Below are 17723 nucleotides of genomic sequence, written 5' to 3' on the forward strand. Positions count from 1 at the left end.
GACACACAAGTAGGCCAGACTGTGACCTGGATGAACAATAATGAACATATATGTTATATTATGATTAAAATGGAAGAAGTTCAGTGAAACTATTTTGACAGAACATATATATTACTAGCCATTCAGCCGCGGTTTCACCCGCGTCCCGTGGGAACTACTACCCATATCGGGATAAAATATAGCCAATGTTATGTTAAAGAATTTTTAAAATCGTTGCTGTCGTTTTTGAGTTATCCATTAAAAATAAACAAACAAAAATAAAAATAAAACTATATTAGTAGATATTGATTGTGTGATAAAAATGATGTGCTAAGTTATAGAAGTTCAGAGAAACGATAGCGATGACACTCGCGAAGCTATCTGCGACGTTCGAGTTCAGTCGACATCGAGACGTGATGTAGCCTTCGACGACGGAATAAGCCATTGCTGTTTTGTATCTGTTCTTCTTTACTACAATTTATATTATTCGGAGACTACAATGTACCTTTTGTGTCAAAATTCTTCATAAAGATATTATTTGTCTTGTGTGATGCATATCTGAGTGTAGCTCACCAAATAACGGGGTATTTAGATTTAAGGAGAATGACAATTTGAGCCCTACTATCGAAAACATTAGATATCATGTCATACAAAAATGTTCGACAAAATCCACAAAGTACATGTGGAACATACATGAACACTTTCAGAGTATTATTAAAGGTAGGTAACATTATCTGTCAGGTAATGTTGTTAAGAACTTTTTGCGGATGTAGGTGCTTATACATAAGTTTATGTGGGTATAATATAGTGGGTGTAGGTAGGGAAACTGAATTTCGAGATACATGTTAATTGAATGAATGAATTATGCTTTAATTATCAGTGCATTTACTTTAGCTTACCAAATAATTTAATTTACGCGATGATTGATATCATCAAACGAATAAATAAATTAACGTACTATAATTAATTATGTCAGATGCTAAAGGTTAATCATGATGCTGACTTATATCATGAGTATAAGAAGGACCTACCTCTACGAGTTATCTACCATACCCACACATATACAATGAAATACACACAGGTATATCCACAAAACTATCAACGAAAATCCACGCGTCTTACAAATATCAACATCTTTAGGGATAGGCTTACATTGTTTGACCATCTCTGAACATCGTTCCATTAACAGAATAATGGAAATATCTACGGGAGGAAAATAAAATGTGGGGAAAGATTCCTCTGCAGGTAACTAAGCGGTCATTTGTAAGCGGTCGAGAAAAATGCTCACTCGTCCAGAAAAAATAATCTAGTAAACGACGACAGCATGTACCTATTGCGGTTTGTAGAATGGCGAACCTTTGCAATTACACAATTAACTAAAACAATCCTCTCTACATTTTAAATGTGTACCTTCTTTGATGAATTAAATAATTATTGGTACAATACTCTGATCGGCAGCTTACGCCAGTCTCTGATTGGTAATCATTCTCCGCTGTTGTTCCCATTCTACTGTTTACTCAGTTAATAGAAAGCGGAGATGAGAGCCGATCATCAAACTCGAAAGTCACTCTACAGGATTAATAAGTCGATTACACAAAGCGATCTCTTTCTTAATGATATTTTTAAATGTGTTTTGCGTAAAAGTGAATGAGAGTAAATATATACGAGTGTACATATAAATATCTACAACATAAAAGTCAATAGGCAATACCTTTATTGGTAAATACATAAGGGATATTTTGCGGTAGGTTAACAAACCTGTAATATCGTGCCCGGGGAATTGGGGACATACCATTAAATTAATATCAGTGTTTAATTACAACATTTCAGCTGCCGTTTTATTAGAGCACGTAAATGGAAATTCGAGCATTTTCTTTAAAAATGTACGTGTAATTAATGTAGACTTTGGCATGTAATCATTAGACCTTAAATCTGCGATTAAAATCGATACATTTATTTGTCTACATACTCGATTATAGCCATATGCTGTATCCACATACGTATCTACTTAGTTTTATTAACAGATAAAGTACCGAGGTTTAACCAATTCATTTTGTATAATAAAATTAAACTTATAGTAAAATACAACTTTTGCGTGGTTTGCGATCATTGTCTTGGTAACTCACTTTCTTTTATTAAAAGTGTGCCTAAACATATTCAATAAAAAAATGTGTAAATAAAAACAACCATAGCAATGAATAAAAATAATGGACATAATTCTACACAAATCATGTCATGCTTATTGCATGCTTATCTTGTCAAACTGAATTAGCTCAGATTAAATTGTTTCAAAACATAGGTACTTTTTGCGTAGAAGGATTACTTTAGAAAGCATGGCAAAAAAAAAAATAAAACATTTTCATTAAAAGTCATCTACGTTCATTCATTTTAACAGAAAACAAATTCATTCAAATCAATCAACTTACGAGTTTTTCAATCAAAAGTTGTCTAAAACTTTTGTTTATACATTAACTTTGGTATAAATATTTTGGTGAACTAAGTAGCTACAGCAAACTTTCACAATAATATTATACTTACACGTAAATGAAACAATAAAGAACAAATCACGTGAAAGTTTCACAAATATTAATTGTTCCACAGGTGCTCCCCATGATATTTTAATATGACATTAGTCTCGTCATTTGAACACAATGGTGCCCGTATTAGCAGCGGCATGCTTTAATAGCGGCGGTGTAGCCGAGCCCGGTGCTACGGGTGGAAGGTTACATTAGGCGCGCGCTACGAGCCACCGAGCTACGGACGTGCTACGCGTGGTTATAAGGCTACGACGGGAACGCGAGTGCGGAGGTCGCCGGGCACGAGCGGCCGCGGGAGGCGCGAGGCTCGGACTGGCTCCGCTCGCTGCTCGCTGCGAATAATCCATACCCGAGAGGCGAGGAGGCTGTATTTACCGGACCGAAGGGCGGTCGGGCGAGCGAGCTGCGACTGCTCCGGCCGCCGCCGCGCCGCAGCCGCCCGCCACGGCTGCGTTGCACGCCGCGCTCCTTCATGTTGACACAATTTCAAATAATGTCACATAATTTAGGGCCCGTACACTGATTGCGCTTTGTACGGTTATATAAAGTCTCTATCGACAGATCTGTCAAACGTCAACGACCTCATTATCGATGCAGTTTTCTATAATTCCAATTTTAATTCCGTTTTAGTAACTTTGTAAACTCCAATAGTCAACCATTATGAAGTTTTCTGCAGTCGACACACTCGACTATAGAATCGCAGAATATAATAAGTCTTACTTAAGAAACCATAACTTAGACTTTAAAACAATTATGATTGGAAAAGTTATGGGGAATTTGCAAAGAGATAAGTTTTGATCTAGGAAAATGATACTAAAGAGGTTCTCAGAGAGGGGAGAGATACCTGACTGTGCTTATCTAACTTACAAAGAGTTGAGAAAAGTTGAATTTGCAAGTTTAAAAGGCATGTTTTACCACCTGCGATAAGCGACGACTGAGGATCAATTTTAAACAAGGTCTGTGACTAAAATATTATTTAAATGTTTTTGCAACTGACACAATAATCGTCTTTGAGGTGAGTTTTAAAATAAAACTTATATCAAATCGCAATCAAATCACTGTTTACGATGATAAAAAGTGGTAAGCGCCATAATCACCTCTGCTATACATACACTACGTACACAAAGATCGGAGGGCGGAGGCAACATAAATCACGCGTATACGGTTAAGGTAAATCATAAAGATGCGATCGGTAATATCGTTTTCATTGCCTCCTCTTGTAATTTAGCAAATTCATCATTAGCGCCTTTAATGTTGGAATAACGCCAACCAGTCACATCTTTTGTCATAGGTAATGAGGAGAATGGTAAGCCGCACGACGGGATTTTGAGATATTAGTGTAATTAAGTAGTTGCCATTTTTTATGTTCCACCACGAGGTTGACTTTGTGCACGGAATGGAGATAAGCTTTAGCGCGTTTGCTGTAAAAAACTGAAATATGATCACAGTGTACTAGGCAACACGGCTGGAACATATGTCTACTTAATCCTATAAATTATACGAGCTTTTAATTTATTTAGGTACGTATACTATGAAATTTCTCCTCCACCTAAAGGTTGACTGGTAGAGAACGCCTAAGGCGTTAAGTCCGCCTTTGTACATTGTTTTTTTTTGTAAAATGTGTGCAAAAAGTATAATAAATAAATAAATAAATAAATATACTACGGTACACAATATAATACATCATAGTATTCAGGTGTATACAAAACGTGATGTTCCTTTACTTTGGAAGGTGGAGTTTTTTTACTTCTTAATTTTATAAAAGTCGAAAATTGGTAGAGCTGGAAAATAAGTCGAGTGGCGCGAGTTGTTGTTCTTTGTTGTTCCTATAACAATAAATAACGTTGACGTGACCGGTTTATTAGTAGCTGCATTAGGTGAGGTAGGTGAGCTCTACGAACAAATGAGATTTCGGGTATCGGACGCGCGGCTGCAGATAGAATTCCTTAAATGGGACATCTGGGAAAATATGCCAACAAAATAGCGCAAAATATAAATTTGTCCGCCAGTTACTTCACTCCGATCGCAGCTATCAGTGCCGAGTCCTGTTTGTTTATTGACCATATCCTTTGTGTCCAAATGGCTTTTGAGAATGATTTAATGCCTGCGTACTCCCGGCCCGGTCCGTTTCGTACAATTTTTATTCATAACCGCAAACAATAACCTTTAGCAAAATCTAAAATGTTCATTTTGTGTACCTAACGGTATGAAATATTTTTATACAACGCACTCAAAATATTTTATATTCTGATTTCTGATCAATCCAAAACTTTGGGATAAAGAGTAAGGCCAGCTCGTAAAATGTTAAGTTTTATTGCTGAAGGGAAAATTTTCTGAGAAATATATAAGATTTCTTGCAATTCTTGTAGGAAACGGCGGAAAGGCAAGGCAGAGAGTAAAGTGTATGACATGAAGGGCATCGGTGCCTCTTGAGAGTACGGTGAGAGATGTTTGGGTCGCGCCGCTGACGTGTTCGCTTATGAATGCTTCACACCCTTTTCAATACACCCACCAAAAGATTTTACACGTTGATGCTTCTTCAGTAACCTCCAGCTATTGTTATTCTAATAGAATTTGGAGATATTTCTGTGGCCATTGTTGATATTTATTTAACTACGTGATCGTAGTCTTGAACATATGTACGAGTATGTTTTCATTTCTCTCTAAAAAATATTTTTACATTTCATTATGTAAATATAAAAGGTAAATAACATTTAAGTCTAAAAAGAACAGTACATAGATATGAAATTGTTGGTCAGAGCCTTTCCGATGAACCTCATTATTTCAGTGACATTGTACTATACATATTGAGTACGGTGTGAACAAACATCGTAGCTTGTTATCCGCCGTTACTAAACACAGTAACTCTATTAGGAAGGAGCGTTTATGCAGTATAGTTAACGTTAATCCACCGTAAGCCTACGTAACAGTAAATTTACCAGGATAATATTGTTCGTGTGAACGTGAACACGTCTCAGCCGGTCGACGTTTAAAAACTACGTAATTTTAAAGAATTTTTGGTATATGAAACTTAATATCGTGGGTTAATTTTGCGAGCTCCTGCTGGGTTTCAGATTAAAAATTTACACCGTAGACATTAAACAAAGATATCGAAAATCTAGAAACGCCATTCAGTAACATTTGTTTGAAGTGATTTTGGTTTGAATATTTCTAAAATAACTTTGATTTAAGAACTTGAAAATAGCGTTCTTATGTGTAGATTTGAACCCTGTTGTACCTTTTGCCCCCCTGAATTACTTAATCTAAGAGATGACATAGCCAAAAGCGAAAGTAAATGCGATTTCCAAAAATTACAACATTCTCACTAAGAACAAATAAATTATAGTCAGAACTATTCCAAATACAACACGACCGGAATAAAAGACACGCCATAAAAGATTGACAGACAGACAGACAGACACCACTGCTGTGATTCCATTAGTGAATGATTTAACAAATGATATGGAAACCTGTGATACCTAGGTATGCATATGTCGCAGGGATATGATAAAAACGGGGATATGATCAATTCCCTAAGGGATTTGATCAAATCACGGAGGATGTTAAAATAGCAACACGATTTTATCTTTTCTCCAAACAAATCTAGTGAATTGAACAAATCCCTAAATTGGTTCAGTGAAATGACAAAAAAAATGTCAGTTCTTGTTTGGGTCGCGCTTGCAAACACTAGGCAAGCCGTATAGGTGTCATAGATGTGCCTGTAAGAAAAATAATGTTTTATGTTATTCACGATGCCACAAATCAGCTGCACGTTTAAATAAGTGATCATTACAAATAGGCATATCATACGCAACTAAAATATTTTTTAAAGAAATTTTTGTTGATTCTTTCAAAAATTAAAATATTGTTCTGAGTAATCGTGATTTTTATATCAATATTTCCTTGTATTGCATACACCTGATTATCATAATTATGTAGATATATCTTACCAAATAAACCTTTAAAATATCAAAGCAAAATTATTTTTGTCATTTCACTGAACCAATCTAGTGATTTGTTCAATTCACTAGATTTGTTTAGGGAAAAGATAAAATCGTGTTGTTATTTTAACATCCTCCGTGATTTGATCAAGTCCCTTTGGGAATTGATCATATCCCCGTTTTTATCATATCCCTGCGACACATATACGAACGATCGACAAAATTAATGTTGTTGGCAAAGTTTTCACTCAATCGACTATGTTTGAGAGGAGGGATCGCTCAGCACACATTGTCTGCACTTACTTCGTGTAGATTTGCCGTCAAAGCAAATGTTTGTATTGTGCCCAATTGATGTACCTTCCGAACCCAGTTATCACCGTTTAATTACTTACAATAACACATGGAATGATCGCGCAACTTCTCAGCTTAGTTGGGGGAAAATGCGGTTAGTGTAATATGTGTACCCATACTTATTTCTTGAAAGGGTAGTTCTGAGAGACCCTCTGTGTGCTTAGGGTAACCGACGTCTGGTTATAATTGGTTAAGGCTATCATACTCAGGGTTTAATCATAACGCCGGGAATCACGTGCTCATGCTTTTAAATTGTCATCAAATCAATCTGTAATAACATACCTATATAGCTAAAGCTTCAGTTATCAAAAATGTAGCAAAAATCCAATTGCAATTTTTGATAACATTTCAACCTAGTTTTTTCCTGCTTAACTATTAACCACTAAATGCATGACCAAAAAATTTTGGTGTCCTTTGTGAATTTAAAAACTAATCCACCTGTGACAGGCAGCACGTTCAACAAAATACATATTTAAACAAAAGCATTGCACGCGCTGCAGTATGTACCTACTATATCACAACTATGATATTGTTTTAAAACTTAATATTTTAATTGGAACAAAAGTAAAGTAGTAATTAAACAACCATCCTTTAACGCACTCCATATATTAATTCATTGAATCATTGGTCGAACCAGTGTAATAATACAATAATACTGAAGAACTTAATATCTCTGAGAGATTAATTATTTATGGAGTCAATGGTTTGGAAAACCAAACTTTCGCTAACTTATTTTTTCCCTGGGCTTTCACCCCGGTGGTTGGTGACTGGTTTATGATTTATATATAACCATAAGGAATTGTCTGGTTCACTTTCTGTTTTATATTTTATGTTATCCAAACCGCTGTAGAGCATAACTAAGTTCCAGACTTTTAACTTGTTACATAATGTAAGTGTTTACCGAGAAGTACAATGTTAGTTGATACAACAAACATTATCAAGCGCAAAATCAATTAGGTAATGTAATGCTGAATGCTGAGTGGAGCTCCGTTTGTTCATTCTATTCGTAGACTTCAGCGTAATGCAAACATTACTTACGGTACTTCCAGAGTAATATTAACCGCCACAAGACGTATTCTTTGACTCGCTAAGTAAACGCACGCCGCGAGTTACCGTACCCCAAGACGTCGACTATGTGATCAGTTGAATTAAAATTTAAAAAGCACCGTCGGATGCCCTGACTCGACTCTTATAACATTCTAAAGGGTAACTTTATTAACTTACAGTGTAAAAGATTTAATTGTTTTCTTTCAACAACAATATAAATCTCTACGATTGTTTTTATTATAGTCTAGAAACATTGTAAGTTGAACATTTCGTTTCGAGGGTCGACAGTACATTCATTTAACGGAGAACTTTTTATGGTTCCGTCAGCGAGAAAACAACCTTTGCTAATAGGAATTCCTTCGGATACTGTAAATAGGAAGACGTGCAAGGGGAGCACTGTTATCTCAACTCATAATATTTTCTCTCACTCGGACTTTGCTTTTGGCTTTAGCGGAAAACCTGATTCTATGTTGGTATTATTGGGTATGAAAGGGCTGTATGGAATATGAATCCACATACAACACAATGGGTAGTAGAAGATTTTCGGCCTCACAATACTTACGTATTTTTGTAGCCGCATGACAATATGTTGAAGATGACATAATGTATGTTATATTCTCATAATAGAGCGTTATTAAGTATGTATCATTTACAAGTTGTTAAAATTGTCATTGAAATCATTTCTTATAGGTAATTATATCCTTTTTAGGTAACGTAATTTCGTGAGTGCCTGTTATTAGTCGGTTATTAGTCATTCAGTCATGTGTGATTTCTTCCGACCAAACATTGCGTGATCAAAAATACACTCAAATATATATTTAGTATAGAAAAACAAGCAATAAGATTGTTGTAAGTTTGCTCTCAGCATGGCATAAAGTATACGACATTATATCAGTATTCATTAATGTGATTTCTCGTTTGCCAAGGTTTATATGTGTGTCAGTGCCAAGACATTCTTCTACACATAAGTGTGCGGGGTTATTCTGTCTAAAACCTGTTACAATTCTCTCTGAATCTCGTTTGAAAGAGTCACCGCAGCCCTGGACACGAAGGGCTCCAGAAGAAATAAAGGTAGTTCCACAATAGTGTGACAACCTCTCGTTGCAGGTGGCTGTGGATCATCTGATGATTTCCTATATCAAAACAAATCCCCGATTTATGTCTCTGAGCTGTCAGCCCGAACTGACCTCCAATATCCTATCAGCTATTCAACTAAGATTACTAACACACCGACATAGTGAGGTGTGACGAATGTTAGTTCCCACTTATTATTCGATCGATATTATACGGCTCGTATGAACTATTCGATTTCTTTGAAATGTTTATTTGCATATTTCGTAAATATTTTTTTAAATAAAATCAGACGAACTCTCCATTTAAAACCGCAGACAATATTACTTTTGGATAAAAACATCGAATACAATATGCTCTGCATGTAAAAACTTAATCTCTAGCACTGTTGCGGTGTTATTTTCGACTTATCAGGAAACATACATACATTCGACTTATACCATATACTTGCATCTAGAATGAAAATAACACTCAAAAATATTTAGTCAAATTAAGTTTTGAAACGATAATGTTTCCAAAATTTAGTTTTAGATCCTAGGCTAAATCGAATAACTCGAATGTTTCTGCTAAACGAATAACGATAGCTAATCTCTAGAACGCACACACGCATCATACACACGATGAGCTGATCTTACGCCGGATAAATCTATGTATTGCCACATATGATAGACCAGTACCACAAATAAAGGAAACATATGTAGGTACACAGATACGTATTACAACTTCAGTTCTGCAAGTTCAAGCTCTGCTGACTTGACCTCACTTATAACAGATGTAAAAGAAAATGAATAAAACCTCTATATTGAAAAATAACGTTATTTGTTGACGTCTAGTATGCTTGGGAGAAAAATAAATTCGTTGGATGGATATGGGAAACCCGGAGCACTTGGGGCACTCGCCAACGACATCTTATTGAATGCAGATCGCCGACTTGATACCCACCTATTTATTTAGCCAATAATGTGTTTTCCGATAACGTTCGAAATTAAGTGGTTGGAGCTTGGAAATTACCTATAAATTGTACCTACATCGTGCACTGGATTGCATTACTGTATTTTACGAGATTAATGACGTACGTCTAAAAAGGTACAATATTTTTCTTGTCCCTTACTAATTCCACGGCACACCTACATGGCGAAAGTCTTAAAACATTTATACTATTTTCAGCTATCTATATATTAGATCAGAGTGTATATATAATAATATTTGTGTGTGTAAATAACCTCATATTTTATTTATGGTAACCGTAAGGTATTGCGTGTTGGCAATTGATTTATCGGTAGATCGGGACTATGAGATGTCCCGCTTCCCACATTATTCACTAAACACATCATACAAATATTATGGGCGCACCATTCGGAAATAGGGATATATTACTAACATTCACCAATATATTCGGGGCTGTATTTGCGTCGGTTTGGTAGGTTTACTTTTTGGATTTGTGTTTTTAAACTGAAAATCCCGGTTGTTTTTGATGTTTTGATTTCGGTGTAAAAATACATGAAAACTGAGGAGCCCGCAGTGAACAAAAACTGTTTGTAAAAACTGTAGTATGGAAATAAATATGCTTTTTTATCCTGTTATTTATTAGGAATCTCTTATATAGGATCGATTTCAGGATATCTTATAGTAATGTTACTTTCTGCTACAACGATCTAGGAATAAATGAGGTAAACACCTGATTTACAACTGTAAACAATTAAAAAAACTGTTTAAATCTATATAATATAATCCATCACCATTAAATTAAAGTTCATCATTATATTTCAGCAGTTCTAAATAAGAGCGTCCTTCGTATCCCTGATAACCGACGTGTTCAGCCGCTTTCTTACACTTTTCTTCAGTTTTGGGCATTTCTGGAATTTTCGCCATAGCGTAAGCCGTCATATCCTCACAACACATCATGGCCAGGTACCGATCAACAAGTTTCATCCTCACGTCGGCGAACTTTATCAGCGGCTCCGGCTGTGGCCGCACTGGAATATAAACCATTACTTACTCGCCATACAACTTTCAGTTTGTGATCTTATCCTGTTATAACCGTAGTTAATCTAATTGGGAACGAGTTAAATGCGAAATGGTTAGCTTTATTATCGTTAAATTACTGAAAGGAAATATATGATTGTTTGTTTTGTAAAAATTTTCTTTGCCTGGAAGCTATTGGTACTATCCCCATAACACAGGGTATATTTTAACCAGGTAAAAGATTTCCCGGGACACGGGTGAGTCAGCGAGAAACAGAAAACCTAATAATATTTTAGAATACGATTCATTTTTGTATCGTGTATCAAAGTAAAGTAACTATATAAAAAAAACTGATAAGGAAATATTGCCAAAAAAAGCTTTGGTTTATTTCTACGTAGGTAAATGGACGTGGCTATGTACAAAATTTAATGACTGAAACAGTAAAGGTCATTAGGAGAAGACCATGAAAACCTAAAAAAAATGTTTGAAATGCGACCTGTTTATTATTATCATTATGAGCCAAGTCGAGCGGGAAAGTTAGGAGCGGAAATGGCGGCAGGAGGGTGAGCGGGGGAGCAATATAGCGCACCTTTATCGCGTTGTTCTTTTTTGACGATCGCGCGGAAGGCCCCCGGCGTGCTGGCGTGCAGGAACAGCACCTCCACGCCGGGCCGCGGGTTCATGAACAACGTCGCCTTCTCCCACTCCACGCCCAAACCTGGATTCGTGGTCTCGAAAAAGTCTCGGAATTTTCGGACCCGCTATAAGCAAAAAAATACTCATAAACAATGTAAAGGAAATTGAATTATTATTGATAAACCAAAATTCACCAATGCAGCTTGTTTAGGTATACAGACATAAATCGACCACATTCTACATGTCCGTAACAAGCTACATAAAAGCAATATATTCCACAAGCTTGCAGCTCTTTCAGTTGCTGTCAATTTCAAGATTTTACAAAGTAATACCTGAACTGAAAAGGATTGCAGTATACGAGGACAATATGTAGACAAAATAAGAAAATTGGGTTCTATCCCAATATGTCGGACGAAATGTGTAGCCCCAATTGTCAAGGATATTTTTGACGTAGGCAAGTAAGCTGGTATCACACGGAGGAAATCAGGACAAATCAATAAATAAATTTACGATACTAATTTAAAACGATAAAATGGATATAAAAACTTACGCTTTTACCGGCCAACGCAAACACAATCGGCGTCAGTTCAGTGTTATTTGACCAGAAGTAGAATATTTTCCACATGGAATCAATAAGCGCGTAGGGATTGAATTTGGCTGATCGTTCGAACTGCTCGCAGGTGGTGATGTTCGCCGGGTAGGCGGAGGGCTGAGCCCGGCCGGGGCCCGCTAGCGCCGCCAACACAACTATGCCAAACAGCCACGACCACGTAAACATTGCTTTTGCCGTTCAGCTGCTAATTACACTTTGCTGTTTACACACACGCCTTTATATAGACCGAGGCTGGCCATAGATTAGCTAAGTTTACAGACGATGCACTGCCTATTATTCACTGCACATTAACTGTATTCGACACATGCTCTACTGTTTTTGATTGTAGATACTATACAAGTTATTGCACATTAAATTAATTAAGTAAATAAATTTCATGAATTTTAACTGATAAACGTAAAAAATTGCTGTAATATCAGTATGGTATAACCATGGCTTCATTTATGTATTAATGCTATTTTTATGTCTGTTTTTTGTGAAAGTGCATTTTATATTATTATTTATAACGAAGAAATGTCGTAAACTGTCATGATAGTCATTAAAAGGGTCGTCGTTGTGGGGCGATAAAACATCATACAACATAGTATAAACAGTTAACTTATTTGACTTTGTAACTTCTAATATAATAGTAGGTTTACATAGGAGTACATGCCTATATACATGTAGCTACATACTCATCACAAAGAGAACCTCCTTTCTGAACCTGTAACGATTACATTAGCACCCTAGCAAATATTCCATTATTGCTTAAACGCTCCTCCGTTCAACCTAGTTTAGTAGACTAGCAGCCGGTTCCTGAATTAATCAATGCTAAGTAAATATTTAAGCCTTCTCTCCCTATAAAGCAGAAATGTTATAGAAAATATACATCCTAAATTCTATTCAGAAATCGTAGTCATAGATTTTTTATTATTAATTTTATTAATTATATATTTTATTAAATAGTAAAAAATATGTAAAATGATAGTAAAATTGTCAATGGTAATTTATCGTAGCAATGTTGTAGCACCGTAGCACCGTAGCCCGCAGGCTATGCAGCGCGCTACGAATTTACTCGTAATTCCGATGAATACATTTTAGAATTAAATTAAAAGAAAAAAAAATCAAATATTGTAACCTATTTCATTCCTTTTAGTCTTTGTTATATCGGCCAGCTCGAATTTTGCTGTCGAAACTACAGGTATCCAAAACATTCTTCAATATCCGAAATGATGAATAAATAATGCATTGTAGCGAGCTTACTCACTTCGCAGAAATCACAATAGTAAGTTAAAAGGAAAACATGTACAGTTGTACATCTACAGACATTTGCAGTTGTGTTCGCTATATTTTGAGTGGTGAAATAATTGGAGCCTACGTTACAGTAATTTTACGTATATGTTATGTAAGCCGTAACATGTTTTACATAGTCCAACATACTCCATGTTCGTACGTATATTTCACGCTCGTGTTTATTGTAGGTGAAATCTATTTATTCATTTCAAAAAGCTCGTTACTCTGTCGGTATCATTTGACGTTATATTTATCACCGGCGCAACTGAATGTCTTCTGTGCAATTTGCACTAAACATTCCTCGTCGAGTGCAGCTCGTAAAGCACGTCACCTGCTCTCCGCGAACTAGGTACCGAATGAAAGTAGAACTGAGAAATTCGAGACTTCGTTCGCCATTTTGCTTGAAAATATATCCAGAATATATTTTGTTTAATCCAGATGAGACCCTGACCTGTTCATGTGCGCCTAATTACTTAATTAATGAAACCACTTTCATCTCGGTGATTCCGGGTTCGAGATAACTGATAAATTAAATAATTTCAGGCTAATGACGATAAATGTAAGCGTTTGTTGAGTTTTTCGTATCGTTATCTCTATCTACTATCGATTGGAAAGTTTTTCTATCCATTTAAATATGAACTACTATACCCTCATCATTATTTCGGGGCGAATTCCAGTGTGAAATTTTCAGCTATATTACCATTCCACGGAAAACCAATCCCATAGCTAGAACATACCTTGCCTAACGAAGCATGATAATGTCTATGGGTAGCCATTTTCAGTTCGTATTATTAGATACTGTAAATTCAAAGTATTCGCTTTCTTTAACAAATGGTCTATTTAGTTTATCGTTTTACATAAGGTCTTAGATATAAATCGCTTGAAGTCTAAAAGAGAAATTGAGGTATGCTTCGTTTTGAACCGATGCCAGCAAGTTAAGAAATAGAGAAAAATTGCTAGCGTTTAAGCGAATAGTACAAACAGCGTGGACAAGAAAGGCTTAAGATTCTTATTATGCCGTCTACTTATTGCATTATTACATTGAGGAATATTTGGAAGAGGGTAGACAGAGGTTAAGGCACTGTTTAATGGTTAGGGATGGGGAGATAAGCGGCCCCTTCGTCATTAACCGGACGTTGTATCAAACATCCAGATGCTGCGAACCAATTCTGACAGAAAAATACAATAACGACGGTTTGGAGACGCGCACCGTACTCAATAAATATCAAGATTGCAAGTGTTTATACAATCGCAAAGATGATTTATTAAAAACAGATTTTAGATACCCATACATATCTGTTTATATAGCCTACGTATTATTTAACGGCACAAAACAAATTTGTAATCTGGAGATTTTTAAATACACGTAATTTCAAGAACGAATAATTCCTCCTAAAACTGTTCCTATGTATGTGATGTAGTAGTAGAAATGCTATTAATGAAATACGAATAGTTCAAAGGGCTATGTTAGTAACCTTATCATTATCACTATTCTCTAATAACAATAATTGTGCTTATGTATATTTGTAAAATAAATATGACAACGCAAAATAAAAATTAATGGGTAATTCTAACAGTAAACGTAGTAAATGCAAAGGAACAGCAAGAGCACCTACCTAAATCATTTGTAATCATATCGTGACGACAAGATCATGCCATAAAGAGCCCTTATAATTCGGCCCTCCGTTCGTCTGTCTTATCCGACCTCATATCACCAACTCACGATGCCTTCAATTTGTCACCGTTTTTATGAAATTTCACGGGTCAATGAAAAGTTGCTAGTCAAAAGATTTTTTACGCCAGAGTCAAAGAGGAAAAATATATTTGTACCTACTATAATTTGTTCTTGTACTGCATAAATGGACATTTAAGATAGCGTGTGAAGTTGTCTATTTTATAAACGGAGGAATCCGTTACCGCTTGTAACGTGTTAGTGGGTGTACGTGTTGTTGTTTGTGTTGTTGTCCGTTCCGCCGTTCCGGTGGAACTTATTACTATTTAAGCATCTAAATTAATAGTCCGTCTCTGAGGTCCTTACGAAACATCTTAATCGGTTGATACATTTCAGATCAGAAGAATTGGTGCACAGGATTAAAACGTTAAGAGACGAACGATCTATATAAACGTATTCTACCTCTATATATTATCTTATCAATATACCTTACTCCAGAAAACCGTTAGAATCACAATTTAATCGAATTTCCATTTTATCTATCGATGGATCGACGCGGAATTGTTTTTTCAGGCGAATGTTTTTATTATTTAAATGGTTTCTCTCTGCCTCCCAACGGGACAACTTGATTAAGTAACAATGGTGCGAGTAATTTGTAGTACGTCTGAGAATCTCCGGGAAATTGATTCATAATCAGTTTACTGGTTTGAATGCTAATTAACTGAACATAACATCATTGATGAGCCACCTGACCTTGCGGTCGTCCGCAAAGCCTGCCAATTAGGTACACGTTGGTTAACATTCCTAGGTTCTCTATTAATATCTACAAAATGTGAAGATAACCCAATTTCTCTATTCACACTTCATTTTGGTGTGTCAAGATTTCACTTCTAAAGTGTATCGGTGAATTGGATAAGTATGGATACATTTAAAGTATGAAGCATGGCTTTTAAACACTATGATTATCTCTTTAACTAATTAAAAGGATGACTGTTGCGTAGAAGGCGATCTGCATACTCCTCTAACAGAGTTATAAAGCTTTCTGCCAGCTAAAAACATTGATGAATATAAATAGTCGGTATCTAGAAGTATCTAAAGTTTTCCTGAACGTAATATTAATGATTGGGATTTAAGTAGGTATGAGGTTAACACCGCTAAATACAGTTTATCACGTCAGGAGGCACCACCCTTCCCGGAAAATATATTAATCTGGTTTTTCTCCGGTTTGCGGGCACGAGCATACGAGACGGACTGCGCTGTAGCCTGATGAACTAATGCAATTGCACATTTGTGTTCTGCTTTTTATACAATGCAAAAAATATTATTACTGCATGATACTTGGTATTCTGAGTTAATATTTTATTCAAAAAACCACTTAGTTTTTCACAATAATTTTGTAAAATACACAGAAAAAAAACTATTGACCTACATTAAAAAAAAGTTAAACACCATTTATAGTCAAACTTTGACAAGCATTATAATTTATCTATCTTTTAAAATCTGCTTATTGTGTACTGTCAGAAAATAGTGAAAAAAGGTGAACAATTTATCATTTTGTTTTTATACAAACAGTAGGTAGGTATAGATAGGGTAGGAAGGACACGATCGCCTGCAGTGTGCGCAGCGCACTGGGATTTCATCGGTACGAAACCCCCAATCACCACCGTAAATAATAATATATTATTCACCACTACGATATATATACCTACAAACCTAAAACTTATACTCGGAACGGACTTTTGCAGCGCTTTCTCAATATTCAATTTCGTTGTTTAAACAAAGAAATTGGATTGTAGGAAACGATTATACCCGTGCAGCAAAATCTTGCAATTTGAATTATTGATCAGGTTATGACGTAATTACGAGTACCTATTAGCTGTGCCAATAAGAGCTCAAATGTTTTCTCTTTTTCTAGAAAATGAAAGAAAATACTAGAAATTTACATCATAACACAAATTAATACCTTACTTATTTCTGTAGTGCTGATCAGATAGCTACCATATTTAGGTACAGCAGATACTACATAAGCCCACAAAAACTTTCCACTTAATATGTTATTTTCACGTTACACACATTTAAGGATGGACAAGGATAAGGATGGATTTCTAAATGCCAAGACGATCAAATAGTAGCCAACAGCAAAATAAGCACGTGCCAATTTGAAGTTCAGCTTATTTCACGAGATTAAACTTCGAACGAGTGGTGCTCGCTTCGAAATATTATCAATATTTTTAGATTGTACGTTGCATTATGTTTAATTTTAGTGTACTTATGTTACGTTACTACCTTGTTGCTCATTATATGTCATATTGTCATTAATAAGAAAGAGACTTCAAAAAGGAGGAGCATTTTATAGTAGAGTTACTTATATGAAAATCTCTATTTTTATGAAAAGGGGTTTTATTAACATAACGAGTACCCAGTGAACACAAAGACATTTCTTGATGAACAAAACTAATTACATAATCATTAGCATTACATAATATTACTTTATATAGATATCCTTTCTCATCAAATATAGTGAGGTCTTGCGCGAGCTGTATTTGCTATCATAATATTGTGATGGCATTCTGGCAGCATTTAATTGAAAAGATAAAACAAGTGAGCATGTAGCGAGCAGCGACGTTTGCCGTATCTTG

The 17723-nt window shown here is 35.7% G+C and overlaps 1 protein-coding gene across 1 annotated transcript; it reads right to left on the minus strand.

Moving 5' to 3' along the window:
- Positions 1–10637: 10637 nt before the first annotated feature.
- Positions 10638–12305, minus strand: LOC124646328. Its single transcript, XM_047186452.1, has 3 exons — positions 12078–12305; positions 11481–11652; positions 10638–10902 (listed from the first exon to the last, which is right to left on the minus strand). The coding sequence occupies exons 1-3, from the start codon at positions 12303–12305 to the stop codon at positions 10673–10675; spliced, it is 630 nt and encodes a 209-aa protein (XP_047042408.1). The 3' UTR covers positions 10638–10672.
- Positions 12306–17723: the final 5418 nt, after the last annotated feature.

Source organism: Helicoverpa zea, chromosome 3, assembly GCF_022581195.2.
Source record: "Helicoverpa zea isolate HzStark_Cry1AcR chromosome 3, ilHelZeax1.1, whole genome shotgun sequence".
Lineage (NCBI taxonomy): Eukaryota > Metazoa > Arthropoda > Insecta > Lepidoptera > Noctuidae > Helicoverpa > Helicoverpa zea.

Bases quoted from the DNA above. Each gene is read 5' to 3' on its own strand.
- LOC124646328 (XM_047186452.1), bottom strand. From the start codon at position 12,305: ATGTTTACGTGGTCGTGGCTGTTTGGCATAGTTGTGTTGGCGGCGCTA. The intron at 11,653-12,077 runs GTAAGTTTTTAT...TTTTGCTTATAG, and splicing joins TTGCGTTGGCCGGTAAAAGC to CGGGTCCGAAAATTCCGAGA. The intron at 10,903-11,480 runs GTGCGCTATATT...TTTATATTCCAG, and splicing joins AAAAGAACAACGCGATAAAG to TGCGGCCACAGCCGGAGCCG.